A 22,360-nucleotide genomic window follows, 5' to 3' on the forward strand; every position below is an offset into this window, starting at 1 on the left:
CTGGTATGGCTTGTGTGTCCCTTCAGTGAAGCTTGCATAGAGCGGGAGCATGGAGGAGGCCCACAGCTCCTCTGCGTTTAGCCTAGATATTCAGCCCATCTCCTTTCCTCTGTATTTCAGTTACTTACGTGGTTCTGCACAATTTACTCTAGGTTTGCCCCCTCTTTTCTGAGAGACACCAACCTTTCAATTTCCAGTGGAAGTGGGAGAAAGGTGGTGAATCACATTTTAGGGTAACACTTTTTATCTGTTGGTTATTGCTATGCCACTTCTGGGTTAGCAATGTCAGTGTCTGACATCTTCCCTCATTTGGCGTGGTGCAGTCGTGGTACACTTCGGGGGGGGGGACGATGCAACACCAACCCCACACAGCCCCTTTGGCAGAAGGCCTGCAGAGAGTGCACACAGTGCCCTTCTGGGTTCAAGGACCCATAGAGGAAAAGACTGGACAAAGCACCCCAACTGGCCAGAACATGCAGCAAAGCGAGTGAGAGGTATCTACTAGTAACATGAACCTCTAGTGGCTAAAAGGGACAAGATTGGGAAGCAGGGGGAAGGAAGGCGAAAGTTATCAATTTACCTTTTGCCTGCCAGGGGAGGGAGGGCTTCCAGTGAGCAGTGACATGTTTCATAGGGCATTTGTAGCTCCCCCCAACTTGAAAGCCCACTCAAAGATGCTCGGAGCATAGGGGCTTCAAGGGAAGACTTTCCTTGTATCTGGAGTTTGAATCCAGGTACAGCCTCATATTAGAGGGAGAGGACACCCCCTCCCCAAATCCACCTAAACTAATTGGGAGGACTTCTGTATAGGCCAACAGTCTTGGTTCCTCCATTAGCCAACCAGACCTTGTAGCCATCATGGAGAGGCAATCTTTTTCTAATGTGCTAAGTTTTTGCACAGTACACAGGGAATTATGGAGGGAAGTACTTGAAAGTATGACCCTCATTTACAGTCTGTAGTGGTTTGAATGTAGGCTAAGTGCCATTTAATTCTGCAGAATGTGCAACTGTTCTGATTTTGAAGCCCTGGTTTCCAAACAGCAGCTTCAGGGAGCCCCTCTCCATGTGGACTTGTCCACTGCTCAGCAACCTCTGTATGTTGCAGAGGATCTTGGGAGATGCTCTAGGCACATGCTCAATCCATGCGGGATCCTGCCCAGGACCACTGGACCATGCCATTGCTCTGTGTGAATGGAGAATGTGTCCTGACCTGGAGAATGGGTCACAACCAGTACCTTAAATCCCTGAAGAATGTAGTGTTAGGCAAGCAGTCCTCCAGGGAAGCTCAACCATCACTTCTGATCTCATTGAGAACTCCCTTATAAGGGGCCAACGAGCTCAAGTTAGAAAATGGCAGCCTTAGTAATAATAAAATAATTTATTATTTACAGTGGTACCTCGGGTTAAGAACTTAATTCGTTCCGGAGGTCCGTTCTTAACATGAAACTGTTCTTAACCTGAAGCACCACTTTAGCTAATGGGGCCTGCCGCTGCGCTGCCACCACGCGATTTCTGTACTCATCCTGAGGTAAAGTTCTTAACCCAAGGTACTATTTCTGGGTTAGCAGCGTATGTAACCCGAGGTACCACTGTATATCCTGCCCATCTGGCTGGGTTTCCCCAGCCACTCTTAACTACAGGGTGCCCTGGAGGGCAGGCAGCAGTCCAGATACAGCAGCTATTGGCACATCACCAAATAAAGGGGCATAAGACAGATTTACATAAAATTCGTATCAGCTACTATATAGATGCAAATTTTTAAAAATCAGTACTATAATTTAAATAGAAATACAAGATGTTGCAATATTATTTATTAAATTTGTATACCACCCTTCATCCGTATATCTAAAGGTGGTGCACAACATAAAAACGCAAGATTAAAAAACTAAAAACACAACGAAAACAAACCACTAACCCCCCTCGCCTCAGGCTTGGGACTGGATAACCCTTCAAACAGAGGACTTCTCCAGGCAGAGGGCTGGTTCTCTAAGTAGGCCACCCAGGCCGCTTTCTGGCGGGTCACCTCGCAATCTACCAGCCACACTGCTGGGGTTCCTAGGGGAGCTTGGAGGGCGCAGGCCTCGGTCTGCCGCAACAAAGTGCTTCTTGGCGTGAGTTCGGCCTCGACCCTTAAGCGATCCTGAGCGTGCACTTTTGCTTTGCGCATTTAAAGCAATGAGGCGGGGGCGCAGACCAGAGGGGTTCGGCCTAAGGAGGAGAGGAAAGGCGACGGGCTCCTGCGTCGCCTCGCAAGGTTTCGCAGGAGCGCGGCCACCGCCGCCCGACTGCATGAATGGGGAGACGCCGCGCGCCTCCACGGTTTCCTCCTCCGGAGCCTCTGATTGGCCGCAAGGAAAGTTCGGTGCGCGCCGATTGGAGGCGCGGTGCCTCTGATCTGTATTCTTCGGTTTCCTCTCCGGCGCGGCGGTGGCGCAGCTGGTGGGAATCGGAAGCCGAGGGGCTCTAGCTTAGGGCGATGGGCGAGTCCCGGGCTCTGAGCAGGGCCGAAGCGCTGCAGCTGGCGCCGCCCGACTGGCAGCACGCTTGCCATGCCCTCCTGTACGCGCCTTGCCCCGGACGCCTCTTCGGGAAGTTCCCGCTGCGTTTCGCAGCGCTGGTGAGAAATGAGCTGGGGGGGGCAGGTGGAGATCTGCCGGTTAGCAGGAAGAGTAAGCCCCCCGCGAATTAAAAAAAATGGGCGTTTGCAGACCACGCTTGGCTTGCTCAAAGCTCCGCAGCCCCGCGACCCGTTTTTAATGTCAGGGCTGCTTGCCTTGAACGGAAACCTCAGTGTTCCTGGATGTTGCCTTTCGTTCACGGGCTGCTTTGGAAGGGAGGGCGGGATAGAAATTAAATCGTGAATGCTTCCTGCGGGTGACAGGCCTATTTTTCAGAGGAACAGCGTTGTAAATCTGTTGCAGCAGGAAGCGACGAAGAGGCTTGAAGACTAACGCGTTTATTGTGCCACGACAGATTTGTTAGACTTTAGCGTGTCCATAGTTCTGGTTTACAATGGCTTATGGCTGCAAGCAATATTTATTGAGGCTGCAGTTTGAGGCAGGTGTGATTGAATCACTGCTGCACTTAGATAATTTTAGATTCCGGACTTAACGGTCTTCCGTCCCTGCTTCTTAGAAGGCAGCGTGTATTATTTAACTTAAACCTGTGGTAAGCCAGTCGTGTTGCTTTTGAGGGCCCGCCTGCTTCTTGAGCTGAGCTGGGGCCCTGGACCTTTGCTTCCAGGCCTGATGGTCCCACAGGACTGAATGCTCATCTGTTAAAAAAACCACACCACTAAGAATAGTGACCTGGCTGGGGAAATGACTAGCCTAGCCTAGCCTTCTTTTTGATAGCTCCCCTCCCCCCCCCCAAGTTTAGCAACTTAGTGATAATTACTGGTAAGCTTTAGGGGGCAAAAGTTATGTGCCAGAAGGTGTGATTTTGAGGCATGTATTTTAGAAATTAAACAGTGCTGTCTCAGAACTCCTGGTATAAACACTGGGATTGATTTTGATGAGTTTGAAGTGGGTGGGGAGGTGGGCTGTTATCTTAGGACAGATGAGCCATCAACAAAACGATGGTTATTGTCTGGTGACAAGAAACCAGGTTGTGCTTGAACTCTGTAAACCTGTGGGCTGCATTAGGGATCCAAGTGAGATCAGCAGGAAAAACTAACAGTTGCCAATAATTTCCTTTCTCAGCCTTTTCTAACAAGGACATAAAGCAGCCCTTCGAGAGCACTTCTGTGTCAAAGGGAAGGGCAAGCAACCTTGCCAAAAGGGGGGCAAGACATAGAATCATAGGGACCCTGAGGATCATCTAGTCCAACCCCCTGCAATGCAGGAATAGGCACCTGTTCCATGTACTGGGAATGGAGGAGAAAGGCAAAGAGTGTGGAGTTAGTTGATTCACCTTTGTAACAAATGGCCTTCGCTGGAGCACACCAGTAAATAAGAGGGCAGAAGAAGACCAGTTCCAACAATTTCGGTGAGCAGGGATGTTGAAAGCCTTCTGCAAAAGGCGAAACTGTACTGGAGAAATTTGCAGGTGATGATGAACAGGAGACCCAGAAATTGAAAAAAGTGAAGGTTAAGTGTTACTGAATGGCAGATGAAACTGGGTATGTTTTAGAGCTATCTTAGGGCAGTTCCAGACAACCTACCTCACAGGGTTGTTGTAATGATAAAATGAGGGTGTGGAGGATGATGTATGCAAACTTGAGCTCCTTGGAGGAAAGATGAGCTATAAATGCAGTAATTAAATAATAAGGGCAGGATCCCAAATCCAACCCACCATTTCATAAATCCAAAGTCATATCCGGTGTTGCTGCTTTAAGAGACCCAAAGCCCTGCTTTGTCTGTTCCCTTTGCAGATGCAGATGCGGTTCGATGGGCGCCTGGGGTTTCCCGGTGGATTTGTGGACCCGCAGGACGTGTCTCTGGAGGAGGGTCTGAATAGGGAGCTGCATGAAGAGTTGGGCCCTGGCGCTGCCTCCCTGCACGTGGCTGAGGACCACTACTTGAGCTCCCATGTGCCCGAGGGGCCACGGCGAGTGGTGACGCACTTCTACGCCAAGCAGCTTACCCTGGAGGAGCTCCGGACCCTAGAAGACAGGGCCACGCAGGCCAAAGAACACGGCTTAGAGGTGTGGGAAATACAGGGTAGGGTGTGGCTGGTCTTGTCTGGTTTGGGGACTGCCACACACTGGGCTGGTGTATGTATCCTGCATTACGTATTATGAACTTCTGGGCCAAGATAATGCCAGTTTCCCCCCAGAATCAGCTGAATTCTGCAGCTTGCCTGAATTACGTGAATTAAGAAGAATTATGCAGATTTTCTTAATTTGAACAATTTTCTCATCTATTTCCCCCAGTTTTGCATAATTTATTCTGGCCTTAATAGTCATGGAGTGGAAGAAAGAGCTTTGCAGGGAGCTGAAGCCTCATCTCTGATCACTCAGCACCTTCTTTGGTTCCTGAGATTTGACCAGGTTTTGCCCCAAAATATTCGGAAGCCACGGGGGCTAGAAACTGATGTTGTTATTTAAAGGAAGTTGAAATCTTCAGGGAGCTAAATTGTGTGCCCAAATATGATATTCTGTCCTCTTGCTGAACTCACATACTCCTGGTTGCTTCATGGGGGGGGGGGGGAGAAGAGAAGGAGAGGAGGGAAGGGTTCAGAAGGGCATTTTTGACCTGATTTCCTTCCTCTGTGGCTTCAGGTGATGGGGCTCATCCGTGTCCCCCTCTATACCCTGAGCGATGGCGTTGGGGGGCTCCCAGCTTTCCTTAGCAACACTTTCATTGGCAATTCCCGGGAGCAGCTGATTCACGCCCTGGATACTCTTCAGCTCGTGCCAAGAGAGCAACTTCAGAAGGCAGTTACCATGACTCAGAAGAGACCTTGAGTGTCATTGGTTGTGGCTGCCACGTTCCAGCCTCTGACGGTTCTGTAACTGAATTCCCCCATGAACTTTGGACTCTTGAATGGAGCGGATGTAGCAGAGAAATCCAAGAATGTGGGAAGAGAGTGGCAATGGACCTTTCCCTCCCCCTACCCAAGGTGAATGGCTCAGTTCTGGTGAATCTAGCCCTGAAAAGGATTTAAGCATCCAGATGCCTGTTTAAAATATTGAAGATGGTAGGCAAGGGTTAAGAGAGTGAACCATCTGATCTTCTATGTGTGTAGATATATAAGACACACACACATGGTTTCTTGCACTTGGAGAATGGCACTACAAATAACACACTGACTCATCTGTGGTTTCTATTTTTCCATCTGTAATTTCAAACCTTCTGTCTCTGAGTTCCAGTATTTGTATATCATGGAAGTCGGGGTTTCCCTCCCCACAAAAGCCCATTGCACACCCCTATTGGTGTATTATTACTTTATCATTTCACAGCTGGAGTCTGCCTTTCTAATCTTTTACTAGTGCTTGAAGAATGGCTTAAGACATTTTGTGGCTCTTGACTCCTATAATATTTTTTATTAGCTCATATGGAAGTGGTAAATGGCCACTAGAGACAGTCATTATGTGTCTCCCTCCCACTGGTTTCTCTTTTTCCAATTTTGATGATGTGCTGACATGGGTGTAAGAATTGTCAATTAAAGACTAGGAAGCTGCCATCATTCAGTTCATCAGCAAATAAATAGTTGCATAATTGGTTTTGCTGTATATGGGCCTTGGAAACACAAACTTCTCTGCTTGGAACAAATTATGCACACTTCATGGCACCAGTGTGATTTACTTTTTGTTAAATCTCTGGTTACAGAATTCAGAATACCTTGTTGAGGACTGGGAGTGGAGTGGAAAAGGAATGGAAGAGCACATAGAGATAAGTGCTGTATGTATCCCATAATAATATCCATGCATCCATATGGCAGTGGGACAGAACTCAGCCTCTGGAAGGTCTCTGCTATCACTTGTTTTTAGAAACAAGTTTGTAAATCTTGTACTGATGAGAAGGGGCTTACAAGTTTTCTTTTTTTTAAAAAATATTTTTTATTAAAGATTTTCTTGGTTTACAAAAGTGCCTTGTCTCTTTTTTCAGGCTGTACAGTCTTTTCTACAGATCAGCTACATTTGTTATGAGACATTAGTGTTGAGTACAGTATATGGCCAGCAAGAAGATGGGGGGAGAGGAGGCGTGGTGGTGAAATTTCTATTTTTTTACAGTGTACATGTGGGGTTTTGTGTCAGTGTCAACTGGGTAGGTTCTTCTATTTGCTTATTACATTTCCTTGGTAGTGAGAGGGATTGGGGGACCCCAGGGTGTGGATGGTTGTCTGTGGTTGTCTGCAGTGAGGTTTGTTTGCATTTGTGAAGTGGGGGGGGGGGGCTTGTTGGGTCAAGTAAGCCAGATTGATTTGTATGCTGTTGGTGGTATTCTTCTTGTCATCTTCTTTGGCTGTGTATGAGATAAAGGGAAGCCATACCGGGGTGAAAGAGTCCTCTTCTATTTGTCCCCATGTCAGTTTGTCTGTTGGTTAGCTTTTCTCGTAAGGCTGTTTCCCATTTGGTACCAGTGGTCCATGTTTACTCCTGAGAGGTCTCTCCAGTGTCTGGCTATGAGGCTTCAGGCTGCTGAGAGTAGGTGGGTTATAAGCTCTGTATAATGTGAGTGGACATTATTATCTTGGAAGATGTTCGGTAGGGCCGGTTCAAATACCTGTTTAGTTATTTTCCATATCTCTTGTAGGACTGATGTCCAGAAGGGTTGTATTTTGGGGCATTCCCACCACATGTGGAGGCATGTGCCTATGGAAGTGCAGCCTCTCCAACATTTTGGTGAGGTTCCTGGGCATATCAGTGCCAGTTTCCTTGGTGTTAGGTACCATCTGTTGGTGAGTTTGAGTGAGTTCCCATCTTTTGGCTGAGATGGATTTAAAGGGAGGTTTAGATCACATTCTAGTAGGTTTGAAAGTTTTCTGAGTAGTTTTTGATGAACTCTCACAATTCATAAAGGACTAAACAGGTGAAGAGGCAGGTGAAGAGGCAAGAATTATTCCTGGTGGTCAGATTGCTTGGCCTTTTCCCATGAATAAGTTAAACACAATCTTAAAATTGCATAAATGGTGAGACCTCTCTAAAGTAAATTGTGCAGAATTGTATTGGTATAGGGTCATTTTTAAAAAATGGCACAGCATCTCTTAGGATTTTCTGTAAACTCTGTCTCATTGTCAACTTCTCTGCAGTTTTGAGAGCTCGAAAAGAGTTGTGCAATTGTACCCTAACCCAAATTCTAAATTAGCATCTCATTTCAATCTGTTCTCCACTGAAATCCCCATTAGTCAGGAGTCAGGACTATAATGGGCCTTAAGTAGATAGGAGGTTCTGACCACATCATGTGTGTCTGCTTGTTTTCAATTAGCAACCCAGAATCTTTGTAGCAAATTATTGACTGCGTGCAGGTTGGGTCACTAAGCACCTTTAAGGGCAAATACTGTTGAAAGGGTCTGCCTAATCAGCCACTTGACGTGACAATAATGTTTCACCTGGCTGCACGCATGTCACACTGGTGTTCGCTGTGTCTCCAGACATGCAGTGGGCATGCTGCCAATGGTGGCTCTGGCCATGGCTGGTCCAAAACATTTTGGCCCTTGGCCCCTCCCACCAGGGAAGCGGAGAAGTGAAGATCTACATCAGGAACAAGAGAGGAATAAAGATCTACAACAGGATCTGCAGCCCCTGTGGACCCTGCCATCTGAGGCAGTTGCCTCACCTTGCCTCATGGGTGGGCCGGCCCTGGCTGTGGCTCACCAGCACATGTTTCAGTGTGCCTGGTGACTCATGACTCCCTATCACAGTTTTCCAGGTGCACTGCAACCAAACCAGTCAAGTACAGTTGCTGTCTGATGATGGCACTCCCTTTCAAAAGCTGCAACCGCTTAGCAGCTGTGATTGATATTAATTGATCATACATCTCCCCACTTGCGTGTGACCACATATATGTGCAGCATTAGGAAATAAATAAATAAATAGATTTGATCTGCAAAAAGACATAAAAAGGACAAAAATGGCCCGAAAAGAGAGGGAATACAGCTAGCTATCCTAGGAGCCTTTGCAACGGCAATCCCATGAAGAAGAAGAAGAAGAGGAGTTTGGATTTGATATCCCGCCTTTCACTCCCCTTCAGGAGTCTCAAAGCAGCTAACATTCTCCTTTCCCTTCCTCCCCCACAACAAACACTCTGTGAGGTGAGTGGGGCTGAGAGACTTCACAGAAGTGTGACTGGCCCAAGGTCACCCAGCAGCTGCATGTGGAGGAGCAGAGACATGAACCCGGTTCCCCAGATTACAAGACTACCGCTCTTAACCACTACACCACACTGGCTCATGAATCTTTGGAGGTGGTTTTTTTTTTGAGATGGCGCCTAAATGCATGGCATCGTCATCTTCCTCTGGTGCTGAGAAACCCAAGAAGCAGTGTGTGGCTTAGAGGATGTTTACAGGTGTTTTAGATGGTGTTCCCTCCCCACTATGCATGATTTCATGTATAGGAGCGGTACCCGGGAACGTAAGCCCTTTGTAAGGAGGGAGATGTCTGTAGCATTGCTTTTCTAGAGCTCAGATCAGTGCTCAGAAATAGATTTTTAAATGTATAAAACTTAATAAGGAAGCCTACTGCCTCGCAGTAGAAACAGCAGCTTGAATAGAAAGAGGAAGACCTATTTCCCCTCCACAATTTCCCCTTCTGCTGAACCCCAGCTGCCCTATGCATGTAGGGCTCTTTCTGCCTAATTATGCGTGTAAGGGAGGGGCTGGGCTGGGCCTTAATGTGAAGGCAGCATCAAAAATTTGACATAGTAAGCACATCTTTGCTTGGTGAAAGCTCTGCAAGGAGGTTGTCAGAGAGGACCTTGGTGATGTGGCAGAGAGCCCTGCTCCCTAGCCCCCACTTCATCAAGCGTCCCCAGCTCCTAACTACCTTTTGATTTGCTGCTGCTGAGAGCTTCAAACACCACTTTATTATGAAAAACCTCTGTTAAGTGTGAACCCTGTGTTTACCTAGTCATTCCCCAGTGGCTCTCCATGTGCCCCCATTGACTGGATTATACAAAGTGCTAGCAGGGGTGCTTTAAGTGTGTGTGATGGGCAAGAAAGAATGGGCTGGATGACCAGGGAGAGGAAAGCCTGTGGTTTGGGGGCCAAAAAGTGAGGTTGTCACCACCCCCCTGTCCCTTCCCCTCTCACTGAGTTCCTCATTTTTCCTCAAGTGCCAGCTATGGTCTGCTTAGCAGCCCTGCCGAGGCCTCCTGGCTCCTGAGCGGCAGGCATTTTGCTGTTGCAGCTTTTGCCAGTGCGCCCCCTCCCTGCCTCTGCCCCCCCACCCTGCTGCCTCCCTCCAATCCCTTTTGCCTGTGAGAGGAGTGTGAAAATACTCTCTGAATAGATCTTCTTTGTGTATGTGTTTATATATAAATAAAGCCTCATATATATATAATTAGAGATGTGTGGTTTTGCAGGCAGAGGGTAGATAATCTCCACTCTGAGAGTGCCTGTTCAGCTGCTCCGGGGTGGGTGTGCATGCAAGGGACATCTGAACTCTGCTGAGACAGCGCAGGGTGTGGAATTGTAAGCAAACCAGCTTCCTGTGCTGGGAAGTCCCACTTGCAGTGGACTGCAGAGTGTGGAAGCTCCAGTTGCAGCTTGTAGGTGTTAACTATAGAGAGCTACAGTTATATTGGGTCACACAGCTATCGGTCATAGAGGGCACAAAATCAGGGACATTAATCTTTTAGTTGAATTGTCTTCCGTTTGTCTTTTCCGAAGAGCAGTGCAAAGTTGTGCATTCTACAATTTAAAGACTTACATAATGTATTGGTTTATTTATTGCATTCTGCCTTTCTGCTATAACCAATCCTCAGGGTGACAATTTCATGTTCAATCATAACGGTTCAAGTAATTAAATATCATAGCTGATTAGTATCTGTACATTTGCATGTTGCTGAAATACTAGATAGAAATATTGAAGGGTAGCTCCAAGCACTTGGCTATATTGCTGTTAGCGGTGTCCTGTGAACCCAGATCTACAGGTGATGGATGCGACACCACTGGCAAATAAGCAAGCATTTGATGGATAAGTGAAATGCTGCACAAAGGGCCCAAAGCAAAGAATTCATCCCAGGGTAAAGGACCATATACAGTGGTACCTCGGGTTCAGGTTCAGACTCCGCTAACCCAGAAAGAGTACCTCGGGTTAAGAACTTTGCTTCAGGATGAGAACAGAAATCGTGTGGCGGCAGCAGGAGGCCCCATTAGCTAAAGTGGTACCTCAGGTTAAGAACAGTTTTAGGTTAAGAATGGACCTCCGGAATGAATTAAGTTCTTAACCAGAGGTACCACTGTAAACAAGAGCATCCTGGTTCCGGATGTAAGTTCACAGCTCTGTGGAGGTGTAACCTGCCTCACCAGAGAGCTTCTGGGTTCTTCTGTAACACACTAGGACCCAATGGAAGGAATAAAACGCCTCATCCAGCCTTTCCCAACCTAGTGCCCTCCAGATGGATGCCCAACTCCTATCAGCCATTGACCAAGCATGATGGGAGTTGTAGTTGAACAACATCTGGAGAGCGCCAGGTTGGGGAAGGCTGATCTAATCCAATGTTTGTGGAATGCTCCCCCAGGGAGGCTCACCTGGCACCTTCAGTACCTATATTTAGATGCCAGACAAAAATATTCCTCTTTCCCCAGGACTTTGGCTGATTAAACTATCTATATGGCCTTTTAATTTGTGGGGGGATTATTGATTGATTTATTATGTTATGTATGTTTGTGTTTTTATACTGAAAACTGCCCATGATCCTTGGATGAAGGGCGGTATATAAATTTAATAAATGAACAAATAAACATATGGCACTCAATAGACACAATGGTCTGACTTGAGAGCAGGCAAGTTCCTGTGTTGCTGATTCAAACAGTCAGTCGCCCTGGAGTTTGTTCACAGATCCAGCTGTTCACAGATCCCCACAGGATCGCTGCATGTAACAAGGTGGCTGCACCTTTCCCTGACACCTCTACCTACCCAATGTCCACGCGCGTGCTTACTTTGGGGTCCCGATGCCTGCTTAAATGAGCCCAGGCTAACTGACCTAGGTCATATCAGCCTATGCCTGAACATTTGGGGCAGCCCACACATTGCTGCGGTGTGTGTGTGGGGGGGCCGCTCGTGTTTCCGAAGAAGAGCCCTGCTGGACCACAGGTCAACCATCTCGCCCAGCACCCTGCTCCCCCAGCAGCCAGCCAGACGTCGCCGCCGCCGCCGCGAGCCAACGAGTGCAGTTGCCCCAGTTGTTGAAGAGACCCGTGTGAGCCGAGTTTTAACTCGTCGCTAGTAATTGCCAGGAAACGGGGCGGCGGCGGCGGCGGCTGTTCAGTTACTCCAGCTCAACTGATGCGCAGAAGGCGGCGGCGGCGGCGGCGGAGGAGGGTGTGATCTGGTGGTGCAACCGTCGCTCGCGTCTCTGTGGGGCTTGTTGCTGGCCGGGCCTGCGTTGCCACAGGGCTGGACAGGGCGACACAAAGCCTTTGGCTCCAGCCCTGGGAGAGGGAGAGCGAGCGAGCGAGTGCGCGCCTGGCACGGGCTGCGATTGTGGCTGGCACGGCGAGGAGGGGAGCCGGAGCGCAGCGGGTTAACGGCGCCGCTCCAGCCCCAGCTTCTGCCTCTGGGGAAGGGAAGCAGCAGAAGAAGGGAAGGGGGCGGCGCCTCGCCCGGGAGCGCGGCACACCGCGCCGCATCTGCCGGGCGCATCTTGCGGACAAGCTGGCCCTGCTGCGCCCCGGCCCGCACCGCCGGCATGAGCGCGCCGGGGAAAGCGCGCCGCGAGCGGGGCAGCCTGGCCGAGTACGAGACGCAGGTGAAAGGTAAGACGGGGGGGGGGGGTCCTGGGGAGGCGGCGGCCGAGGGAGGTGCGCGGGCTGCAGTGGGGGAGCCGGGGGCGCGGGCGAGGCTGCGCGGGGAGAAGGGGGCAGCCGGCGACGCCTGCGGGCCGGACAAGGGGCATCGCTGCGCGGGGAGGGCCGGGGGTGGGGCTGCGGACGCAAGGGCAGGCCAGGGGTGGGGAGGGCATTGTGTGCCAGGGGAGGCATTTGCTGGCCGGGGTGGGCAGCTGTCGGGTGGCCGCTGCGCCAACGCAGCGCCGAGGGGCGGGCGTCGGGAGCAGCCAGCCGGACATCTGCCTGCAGGTGCAAGTGGCGGCGGCGGCAGCGCGCTCTCCTGGCCCCCCCTGGGGCCTCGCTCGGGGGCGCGGGGGACCAGGGCGCCGTTGCTCATCCGTCCTCAGCTGCGTGACCGACCTCCAGCCGGCCAGGGGCCTCCCCACCGCCCACACGCCACCCCCTTCGGGTGCTCCCGCGTCAAATACCAGCCGCGCTGGATTTCACTGCAGCTGCATTTATATGGCTGCGAGAGGAACGCTGTCTCTGTCTCTCTCTCCCCCCACCCAAACCTAGAGAAATGTGACCCAGATTTTGTAGACGGGAGAATATTGTTGCTGGTGGTGGCGAGGCGTGACTGCAAACTCGGGTTCTTAGCGGGAGAGACGTGGTCGAGGGGTTGTAGGCAAGAGGTGAGGTTCTGAAGGTGCAGAAAAAAGAAAACCGTGCGCCGTGCCCGCGTGCCGAACTGACAGGAAAAGGACCCGGGCGTCCTCTGCCTCCCTGTAACCTCCCTCGCCTGTAAAACACTAATTTCCACTTCCCCTGTTAAGACACCCTTGCACAGCAAAGCTGTTGACTGTAACGCAACATCCCTTCTTGGGTTCCGGTCGTTCAACTTCCTCTAGGCTGGGTGAGTTGATCAGCCAGCAACGATTCTCTCTCTGCCCCAGCGCTCCTCTGCTGCTCACCTCCTCCTCAGGATCACAGCACCATTCTGGACCTGCCTAGGCTCACTGCTATCTTACAACAAACCTCGACTGCCAACTCAAAGCCCTTCTGGGGCTCAAAATGTTACAAGCACAGGCACCAGCCATCCTGGCACCAAGGCAGTGGGCCTTGTCCCACTAGCAGGGCTGGTTCAAGGCGTTTTGGGTATCGGAGCCAGGAAGGCCAAGTGGTCCCAGCACCACACGCAGCAGTTGGCGTGGGGCACAATTTCGTTGAGATGCTCTTGTCCTCTTGCATGTGCCCTGTGAAACGACAGTTCATCTTAATGGGTATTTGCACAGTGCATTGGAGCCTAGCTGGTCACCTCTGTACATGCACACCATATATTCCCAGAGTGGCTTAAAAACGAGTCCCTCTTCCCAGGGAGTGGGGGGAACTGCAGCTCTGTGAGGGGAAGAGGGGTCTCCTAGCAACTCTCAGCAGCACCCGTAACAAACTGCAGTTCCCAAGATGTTTTGCAAGGGGAGAGGAGCCATGGCGGTCAAAGTGGGTTTAATAGGGCTTTAAATGCATGGTGCAGATGTGGCCTTGTCTACCTTTCTGCCACTGGAAAATATACAAGGCGGAAGGCAGTGGTGGACCTACGCTTCTGGGGCCCTGAAGCTTGAAGTGTCATGGGGGCCCCTTTGCAACCAGCAACAAGGTCTGGGGAACCGCTGTTCTCTTCTTCAGTGGGGTTGTTCCACGACAGGCATGTTCCACACTTTACAATATCTGTGCTACTAACTCTCAAACTTTGGGATTGTTACAATATATACAACAACAAAAATTGATCAATTTTACACAAATCAGTGTGCCTCAAATTAGATCTACTAGACCCCAAAATTTTAAGCAAGGTGGACTTAAGTCACTTCTGGGGCCCTTCTGGGATTAGGGGCCCTGACGCTTAAGCTTCATTAGTTTCATAACAGACCTGCCCTGCCTGAAGGAGCTGCTTTGTCTTATGGCAGCAGCCTCTCCCTGCTACTAGGTCTAATTCCTCTTTGAGTACCGCGCCAGACCTCTTGTTACCACTACTCCTATGCCCCCAATGCTTTACAAAGCTGGACACCATTCCCACGGTTGGTGCCTGCCCCACTCTGCCATTCTGCATCTTAGGTGAGCAAGAATGTTTCAAACTTCATACTGTAGTAAGGTGCTTTGAGCAAGAGAGAAGCTGAGGTTAAATATTCTTGAAAAGCAAACCCCTCTCTCTCCTGCTAACAGAAACTGCCCTGCCAGGAAGCAAAATGTGGCACAGCTGTGCAGGGCTGGCCCAGGATGGTTGCTGCCTGAGGCAGAGCAAGAAATGGCTTAGCCCCCACAACCCACAAGTCAAGCTGCATAGGACCCAAGTCCAGTTCAGTTATTTGGCACCTGAGGCAGAAAACCCCCCTCCCAGGCAGCAAAAACACAACGCTCAATAAATGAAAGAACCAACAACTGCAAACCTTCCTTTCTGCCAGGCAAATAAATAGTTCTGCTGCCGCCTCAGATATTATGTCAGGTTTTGACTATTTTGATTTGACAAACCCACAGGTTTTTACTAAGATGGTCACTTCAGGGGGCTGTCATCATGGAGACGGACACCAAGCAGGGTGTGTGTGTGTGTGTGTGTGTGTGTGAGAGAGAGAGAGAGAGAGAGAGAGAGAGAGAGGCTGCCCTTTAGCTTCAGGAAGAGAAAAGGCTGAACCAGCCTGTTTTAAAGTGCTGTGATCTAAATATCAGCTGAGGTGGAAGCTGGCAGGTGAACTTTGGTGGAGTTTATGCCCAACAGACATTATTATTAATTCCATACCCTGCCTGTCTGGGTGGGTTGCCCCAACCACGCTGGGTGGCTTCCATAATAAAACCAAACATTAAAACAAAATTGTTGTTTATTGTGTATTTATTAAGATGAGTTATTCCTCATCCTTCTATTGCAATCACAATATTCAAAGTGGCTTACAACTTTATTTTATTCTTTTTAAAAATAAGACTACAAATTTCAAGCAGGGCAATCAGTGAAACCTCTCCCTCTCTTAATAAGCCATGTTTTTATGAATGAGAGAGCAAATATTGTTTACCTGCGCTGATGCTGTGGGATATGGTGGGCTATAAATCTGACTGCAGGCCCTTGAACTTCTGACCTCTGCACTTGTCAGTGCAATCACACCCCCCCTTTCCCCCTCCCCTCCTCCGCCACCACCAGGGCCGACTGGTACAGATGCCTCCAAGAGGGTCTCAAAACGCCTTCCGATCTTGTCTTTGGTACCAAGCCTCCAGCACCTCCACCTCTACACCATGTTCTCATGCAAGTATTAAGCCATACACAGTGGGGGTTGGACCTAGATCCCCCTAATTTCCCCCTCTGTCTCTGTCTCTCTCTCTCTCCAGCCAACTCATTCCCCTTTCCCCATTTTCCCAACTGAGCTTTCTCTCTTCCCTCTTGCTCATTGGGTTGAGTTCAGCTTCCAAGTTGTCAGTTCTGATTTTTCAGAGGCTTTTGTGAAGAGGGTTGGGGGAAGGGCTGTGGACCATTTCTCCATCCCCTCGCTGCTTTGCCTTGGCTTCTGCTGATAAAACTGGCAAACGAAGGGGTCTCTCTGTGCCCTTGCTTCCTTCTGCTAAGCCAGCAGACTCCTAGCTGCCTTGCCCCTGCAGGGCTGTGAGCTTGAACTCTTGCGTCCTGAAGAGAGGATTGGGGGAGGTTCAGCCAACCCTCTTCCTTTTGTTCACTTTTGCTGTTTTATTCTTGTTTTGCTGCTTCCTCTACTTCATTGCAGCCCCTTTTCTCTGTCCAGGCTATGAAATACACCATGGGAAGAACATAAATGGGAATTAAGTAAAATCAAAATTCTGCACAATGGCAACCCAAATCCTTCATCAACAAAAGCTGAATCATGTATATATAGCAGCTGGGATGGCTCAGTGGGTAGAGCATGAGACTCTTAATCTCAGGGTCCTGGGTTTGAGCCCCACAGTGGGCAGAAGATTCCTGCATTGCAGGGGGTTGGATGAGATGACCCACATGGTCCCTTCCAACTCTACAATTCTATGATTCCATGTCACCCGGATAGATTGTGGAAATTGAGAAATTATGCTGCATTACTCTTGTACTGCTGAATCCTGCAGTTTTATACTGTATATAAAAACATTTTATGTAAATCTACCCTTGTTTTGGTAATCATGTGGAAAAGTGAGAATGATGCATCTCACTTACTTCCTGACCCCTAGAAATATTATTCAGCCCACACTTTCAGGCACAACTTCACATTTGTGAGGATTAGAAACTTGCTTTAAAAAAGCAGCAGGTCAGATTCCCAGGAAGCTTAATTGCCCCCTGATACCACAATCTGCATTGTTCCTGCTCTCATGCAGAATTGCATCACTTACCCAGTCCCGTTTACAGCACAAACTCTAGGGTAGTTCATGATTTCCCAGGTGTGGGCACAGGTGTATGAATATGGCTGTCCAGAACCAAGGGGAGCCATGTTTTGTAAAGGAACAACTTTCTATGCAGATGAAGCCTTAGGCTGCTATCTTACTGAGATGATGTCAGCAAAACTTACTTGCCCACAAAAGTTTTTACTAGCCTGTTTGATCTCATATACCTGGTTAGCCATCTGCATCTGAAGTGGAGTGGGGTATGTCTTCTAAACTATGAAAGCTTCTCTGCCAAGTCACCTGGAGCAAATTCTTACAAGCTGCAGGCAACTAGTAACATGGTTATTTACAAGCCTGCTGCCCCTGAGTAAATCAGTCTATTTCTTAGACCAGCCTTCTCCCACCCACCCTCCAGATATTTTGGACTACAATTCCCATCAGCCCCAGTCAGCAAAGCCAACAATCTGGGATGATGCGATTTGTGGTCAAAAACACGTAGAGGGCACCAGGGTGGGGAAGCTGCCTTGGACAAAATTACCAAGGCCTGTAGTGCACCCAGCTTGGATGATCAGCAATTTGCCCATTATCCAGCATGGCTGGAGCACCTGCAAACCCTTTGTGTGAGATGCCTGCTGTCTAACACTTGATGAATCAAACCAGTCATAGCTGTACTGTTTGTCTCAGAGCATCACTTCTTAGGCCCTGCAGTCTTTCAATACAGTGGTACCTCAGGTTACAGACGCCGCTAACCCAGAAATAGTACCTTGGGTTAAGAACTTTGCTTCAGGATGAGAACAGAAATCGTGCTCCGGCGGCGCAGCGGCAGCAGGAGGCCCCATTAGCTAAAGTGGTGCTTCAGCAGGTTAAGAACAGTTTCAGGTTAAGAACGGACCTCTGGAACGAATTAAGTACTTAACCCGAGGTACCACTGTATTAACTTTCTGCAAGCATGGTGGTTCTTGAGTCTGTTTGCAGCCGGTGATCAATGCCGAAGTACAAAACACATGCATGCTGTGACATTTTTTGAGTGGTACACACTTGCCTGTATAAATTGAACCATTTCTGTTCCCAATGAATACAAATGGCCATGGAGAAATGATTGGATTCCCTTGATTGGATTTTCCCTTGGATTTTAATGCCACGATTCATATGCATGTGTGGCTTTCCTATTTGTGTTTTAATGTCTGGATACATGGGAGTTGCTCTCAGCTGAGCCAGTACAGTAGCGTTATGCATGTTCATATACCTTGGTGGATATATGCATATGCTCAAAGCGATGATTTTTGCTTGGCTTTGCATTTCTGGATACACCAGTGCTGCTACAGCTGTTTTACATGTGTTTATCACACATTTTTGTCTTTCTGTTTGCTGTTGTTTGGTTGGCGTTTATGGTTCCTCCTTTGTATGTGTCAAGTTTGAGTGTGTGGATCAACATTTAATGTCCTGCCAGGTATTCTAGAATGCAGTGACTGTCTGACCTGTTGCTAGATAGTTATTTTAAAAAATACTTGGTATGTGGAAAATGCAAATACAATGATTGGGGTTCCCTATCTATTTTTGTAGGTACTGTATACTTTAATTGTTCTTTTAAAACTTCCACCCCCCAAATTAGCTTTCCATATGATGCTTTTACCGAAGGTGGTTCTGCCATGAGGTTAGTGAGGTTTTTGTGAGAGAATTTGCCTGAAACAAAGCAGTAAATCACACACAGAGAGATGCGCGTCATGATGCAGAGTTGATATAGTTTGGTCTGTAGAAGCATATTTTTTAGACCAATGAAAAGTGAGCATGAGGTGTTCCCAAGCTGTCCATACACTCAGATAAACAATCAGAGCCTTGGAAAGGATCAGGCACAATGAAATTGTGTATGGGAGGGTTACAACATCATCTATAAAACCGAGGAGTGTGTACACAGAAGTCAGAAAGCTTAAATAAGCATACAGGTTTTAAAGAGCTGTTTAAATGCCATTACTGTCTCTGCTTCTTGAATTACCTGAAGGAGGGCATTCCAGAGGGTGGTAGCTACCACTTTTATCCTAACAAAGGCCCAATACTTTTTAATGTAAAAACTTGAGTGGGTTTTTCTGTCAGTTTAATGAAATTTATTAGAGAAATTTATTATATCAAATATACCAATACAGAGCAGTTCTATACAGTACATCAACTACACCTGGGGTGGACAAGAGATTTGCTCCTGTGGCTACGCTGGTGGAACAACTGTCATGTCCTATCTTCCCTCTGTCCGGGGGGGGGGGGGGGATGGCACAATCAGAAATCAGAAAACAAGAAAGCCGTGTAAAAATGGCAGATCTGGTTCTCAGCATCCTTGGAAACATGACCATAGCCCACCAATCAGGGAATGTGCTGGAGATGATGCCCATGCATCACCCATATGTGGAGGGAGCCAATTCATTCAATACTGGGACAGTGAGAGTTTCTTCCCCTTGTAAATAGCAGGCATAGTGTTGGGGTGGGCAGTTCCAGTCAGGACTGTGGCAAGGGCCCCTCCCCATGCTGTGGCCCTGATTCTGCTCCCCCACCCCCAGAGTGTGGTTAGGGAATTTTAGATTCTAGACATAATGTTGCATTAGATGGTAATGTGTATTACTTCACTGACTTAAAATAGGTAAGCCAGCTCTGCTGTGTTCAGGGGGCTGTTCTGCTCAGTGGGGCCCTGGATGTCTGTCCTCAATCCTGTCCTGATGGCACCAAACTGCCCCCCACAACCTGCTGTTAGTTAAAGTATTATGAACTACATAATGCCCAACTGTCCCGTTTTATGCAGGACATCCCAGATTGACAGAAGCCTCCCCAGCCTCTGATCCCAATCCCAGATGTCCCATTTTGGCCAGAGCACAGGACCAAAAGATGGGCTTTTTTCTGTCCCACCCTGTGGCATGAGTCAGTTGGCCCACACCAGAGTGTGGAAGAAAAAAAGGGAAGCAATACCTACCTTGGCCCCGCGCATTACTGCTCTTCCTCCTCCTTCCATCACAGCACTTCTGGAAGCTGATTTCTGGAAGTATGTCTGTGGCGCTGGCGGAGGAGGCGGAGGCCATGGACAAAGGTACAGTGGTACCTTGGGTTACATATGCTTCAGGTTACATACGCTTCAGGTTACAGACTCTGCTAACCCAGAAATATTACCTCGGGTTAAGAACTTTGCTTCAGGATGAGAACAGAAATCGTGCTCTGGCGGCGCGAAGGCAGCGGGAGGCCCCATTAGCTAAAGTGGTGCTTCAGGTTAAGAACAGTTTCAGGTTAAGAACGGACCTCTGGAACGAATTAAGTACTTAACCCGATGTACCACTGTACAATGGAGGAGGATGGGTGGGCGGTGACAGCAAGCAAGGGAGGCGACAAGTAGGTGAGTGATGGAGGTATTGAGAGGGTGGCGAGGTGCTCCCATTTGCCCTCAATGGCAAACTATAGTCATGACTAATGTCATGCTTAGTCTGATCTTAGTTTAACACAGTGGTGTCTAATTTCTTGCCTGCAAGGAGCCCATTCCTTGCCTGCCAAGGAATCTCATTGTGTTGAAAAGATTTTTCCAGACACATTCAATGGTGCATTTTCAGATCATGAAGGGAGCCCCTGAAGTTTTGTGGCCTCACATGGGCACAGAATGCTCAGTGCTCTTCTTTCCTGTGTCCATGTGCTGCAGAGAAATTACTAGTGCTAATGGCATGCAAGATTGTCCATCATTACTGGTCCATCATTACTGCTCCTTCCCCTGCTCTCCTGGGATTAATATGAACCAGGGATCAGCCCCTGAACATGTATGAAATAATAGTAGAGTATGTAGACGTCCGTATAGTTAAAGCCATGGTTTTCCCAGTAGTGATGTATGGAAGTGAGAGCTGGACCATAAAAAAGGCTGATCGCCGAAGAATTGATGCTTTTGAATTATGGTGCTGGAGGAGACTCTTGAGAGTCCCATGGACAGCAAGAAGATCAAACATATCCATTCTTAAGGAAATCGGCCCTGAGTGCTCACTGGAAGGACAGATCGTGAAGCTGAGGCTCCAGTACTTTGGCCATCTCATGAGAAGAGAAGACTTCCTGGAAAAGACCCTGATGTTGGGAAAGATGGAGGGCACAAGAAGAAGGGGATGACAGAGGACGAGATGGTTGGACAGTGTTCTCGAAGCTACAAACATGAGTCTGACCAAACTGCGGGAGGCAGTGGAAGACAGGAGTGCCTGGCGTGCTCTGGTCCATGGGGTCACGAAGAGTCGGACACGACTAAACGACTAAACAACAACACTGTAGAAGTATGTTCATAATGCATTTTCCTGGTCACTAAGTAACATAAAATCCCTACATATGAACTTGGAATTATGAGAATAGCACTCTTAATCGGTAACATCAACCCGGTAATTAATTGTTGCCTCGTTTTCTATTCTCTCCCCTCCCCCACAAAAAAGTTTGCCTTCTCTTTAATCCTTCTGCTGGCAAAAGTTTTAAAACTAGTAGTAACATTTCATTTTTTATATTGATGCTATCTCTAAAAATGTAGGTGCCGTCAAGAGAGCTAACATTGTTTTGAAGACGCAAATCGTTAGGAGCTGAACGTGTTTGCAGCTGACTTTCTTTGCACATCATCACTGGGTGTAGTAGCGGAAAGGTTTTGGTGTATGTTTAGCTTAAATTTGCCAACATACACTGAGGTGTTAGAGAACTTTCCTATCTGGTCTGTTTCATTATTTAACTTTCCAACCAAGCTGGCACCTTGGGTAGAGTTAGGAAAGTGAGGGTATGAATATGTGCCTCTGTTTGGAGAGTTGAGTGCCTATGTGAGCGTGGGCGAGAGAGGGAGAATATGAGTGTGAAAGCATGCACACATGTCCTCAGGCCAAATAAAACTGGCAGGGTTCCTCACCTGCACATCTAGGGATATATGCTTCCTCATGTGAGGTGTGAGCTCTCTTGGCTGGACCTTTACCCAACCTTGGCTTTTGTACGTGTTCATTTGAGCAAGGAGGGGAACTTCTGATCTGTTCCAGACCTAAGTCATTAGGAGTCACTCATACCAGATATTATGCAGATGAGAAGCAAATCTCGTTTGCTCTGTTACACTCGGCAGGCAGGTGCAGCAAACCGTGGTGTTTCTATCTTAATCTGAGACGTGATTTTCTAAAAATATGTATGTTAGGTTCATCGATACATGTTTAATAGTTTCATAACAACCTAAACAAAACTTGGTGCTAAAATTATAATCATAGTAAAAATATATAGGGTTGCCATATTTTGAAGAGCAAAAAAGAGGCCACATTTGCCATCTTCTACTTAATCCATAATTCAGTTACGCATATACAGCTTAGAACTGCTTATAATCAGATTCTAAACACATTGGTCACAATTCGGCATCTCAGAATCAGAACAGGGCTCTGGAATAAGCTGATACATATTATTATCATTATTATTATTTATATCCTGCCTTTATCCTAGTTCAGGACTCCAAGCAGCTTACACAGATAAAACAGCACAAGCTAAAAGAAAGCTCATGCCATAATTAAAGTGTTAGTCTTCAAGATGCTGTAAAATCATAATCACCCACGTGTCATTAATATAACTGCTACAAACGGTGAATAATTGTTTTATTAATCCCATGTGGGTAATTTTGATT

The 22,360-nt window shown here is 48.1% G+C and overlaps 2 protein-coding genes across 3 annotated transcripts in view; both read left to right on the forward strand.

The window, feature by feature from the left end:
- Window positions 1-2,414: 2,414 nt before the first annotated feature.
- On the forward strand, window positions 2,415-6,530 carry NUDT16 (nudix hydrolase 16). Of its 2 annotated transcripts, none has more exons than XM_080987590.1 (3): window positions 2,415-2,617; window positions 4,373-4,661; window positions 5,222-6,530. In XM_080987590.1, the coding sequence occupies exons 1-3, from the start codon at window positions 2,477-2,479 to the stop codon at window positions 5,290-5,292; spliced, it is 501 nt and encodes a 166-aa protein (XP_080843716.1). In that variant the 5' UTR covers window positions 2,415-2,476; the 3' UTR covers window positions 5,293-6,530. The 2 variants fall into 2 exon arrangements, with proteins under 2 accessions (XP_080843716.1, XP_080843715.1); XM_080987589.1 differs by having other exon boundaries at window positions 2,422-2,617; window positions 4,373-4,645.
- A 5,378-nt stretch (window positions 6,531-11,908) lies between these two features.
- The window catches only part of ARHGAP4 (Rho GTPase activating protein 4), a 38,463-nt gene continuing 28,011 nt past the window's right edge, over window positions 11,909-22,360 (forward strand). Inside the window, exon 1 of the mRNA XM_080988423.1 lies at window positions 11,909-12,363. Within this exon, the coding sequence (XP_080844549.1) occupies window positions 12,297-12,363 (67 nt within the window). The 5' untranslated portion in view covers window positions 11,909-12,296. The remainder of the gene's footprint in view (window positions 12,364-22,360) is intronic.

This window comes from Podarcis pityusensis, assembly GCF_964106645.2.
Source record: "Podarcis pityusensis genome assembly, chromosome: 17".
In the NCBI taxonomy this organism is placed as follows: Eukaryota; Metazoa; Chordata; class Lepidosauria; order Squamata; family Lacertidae; genus Podarcis; species Podarcis pityusensis.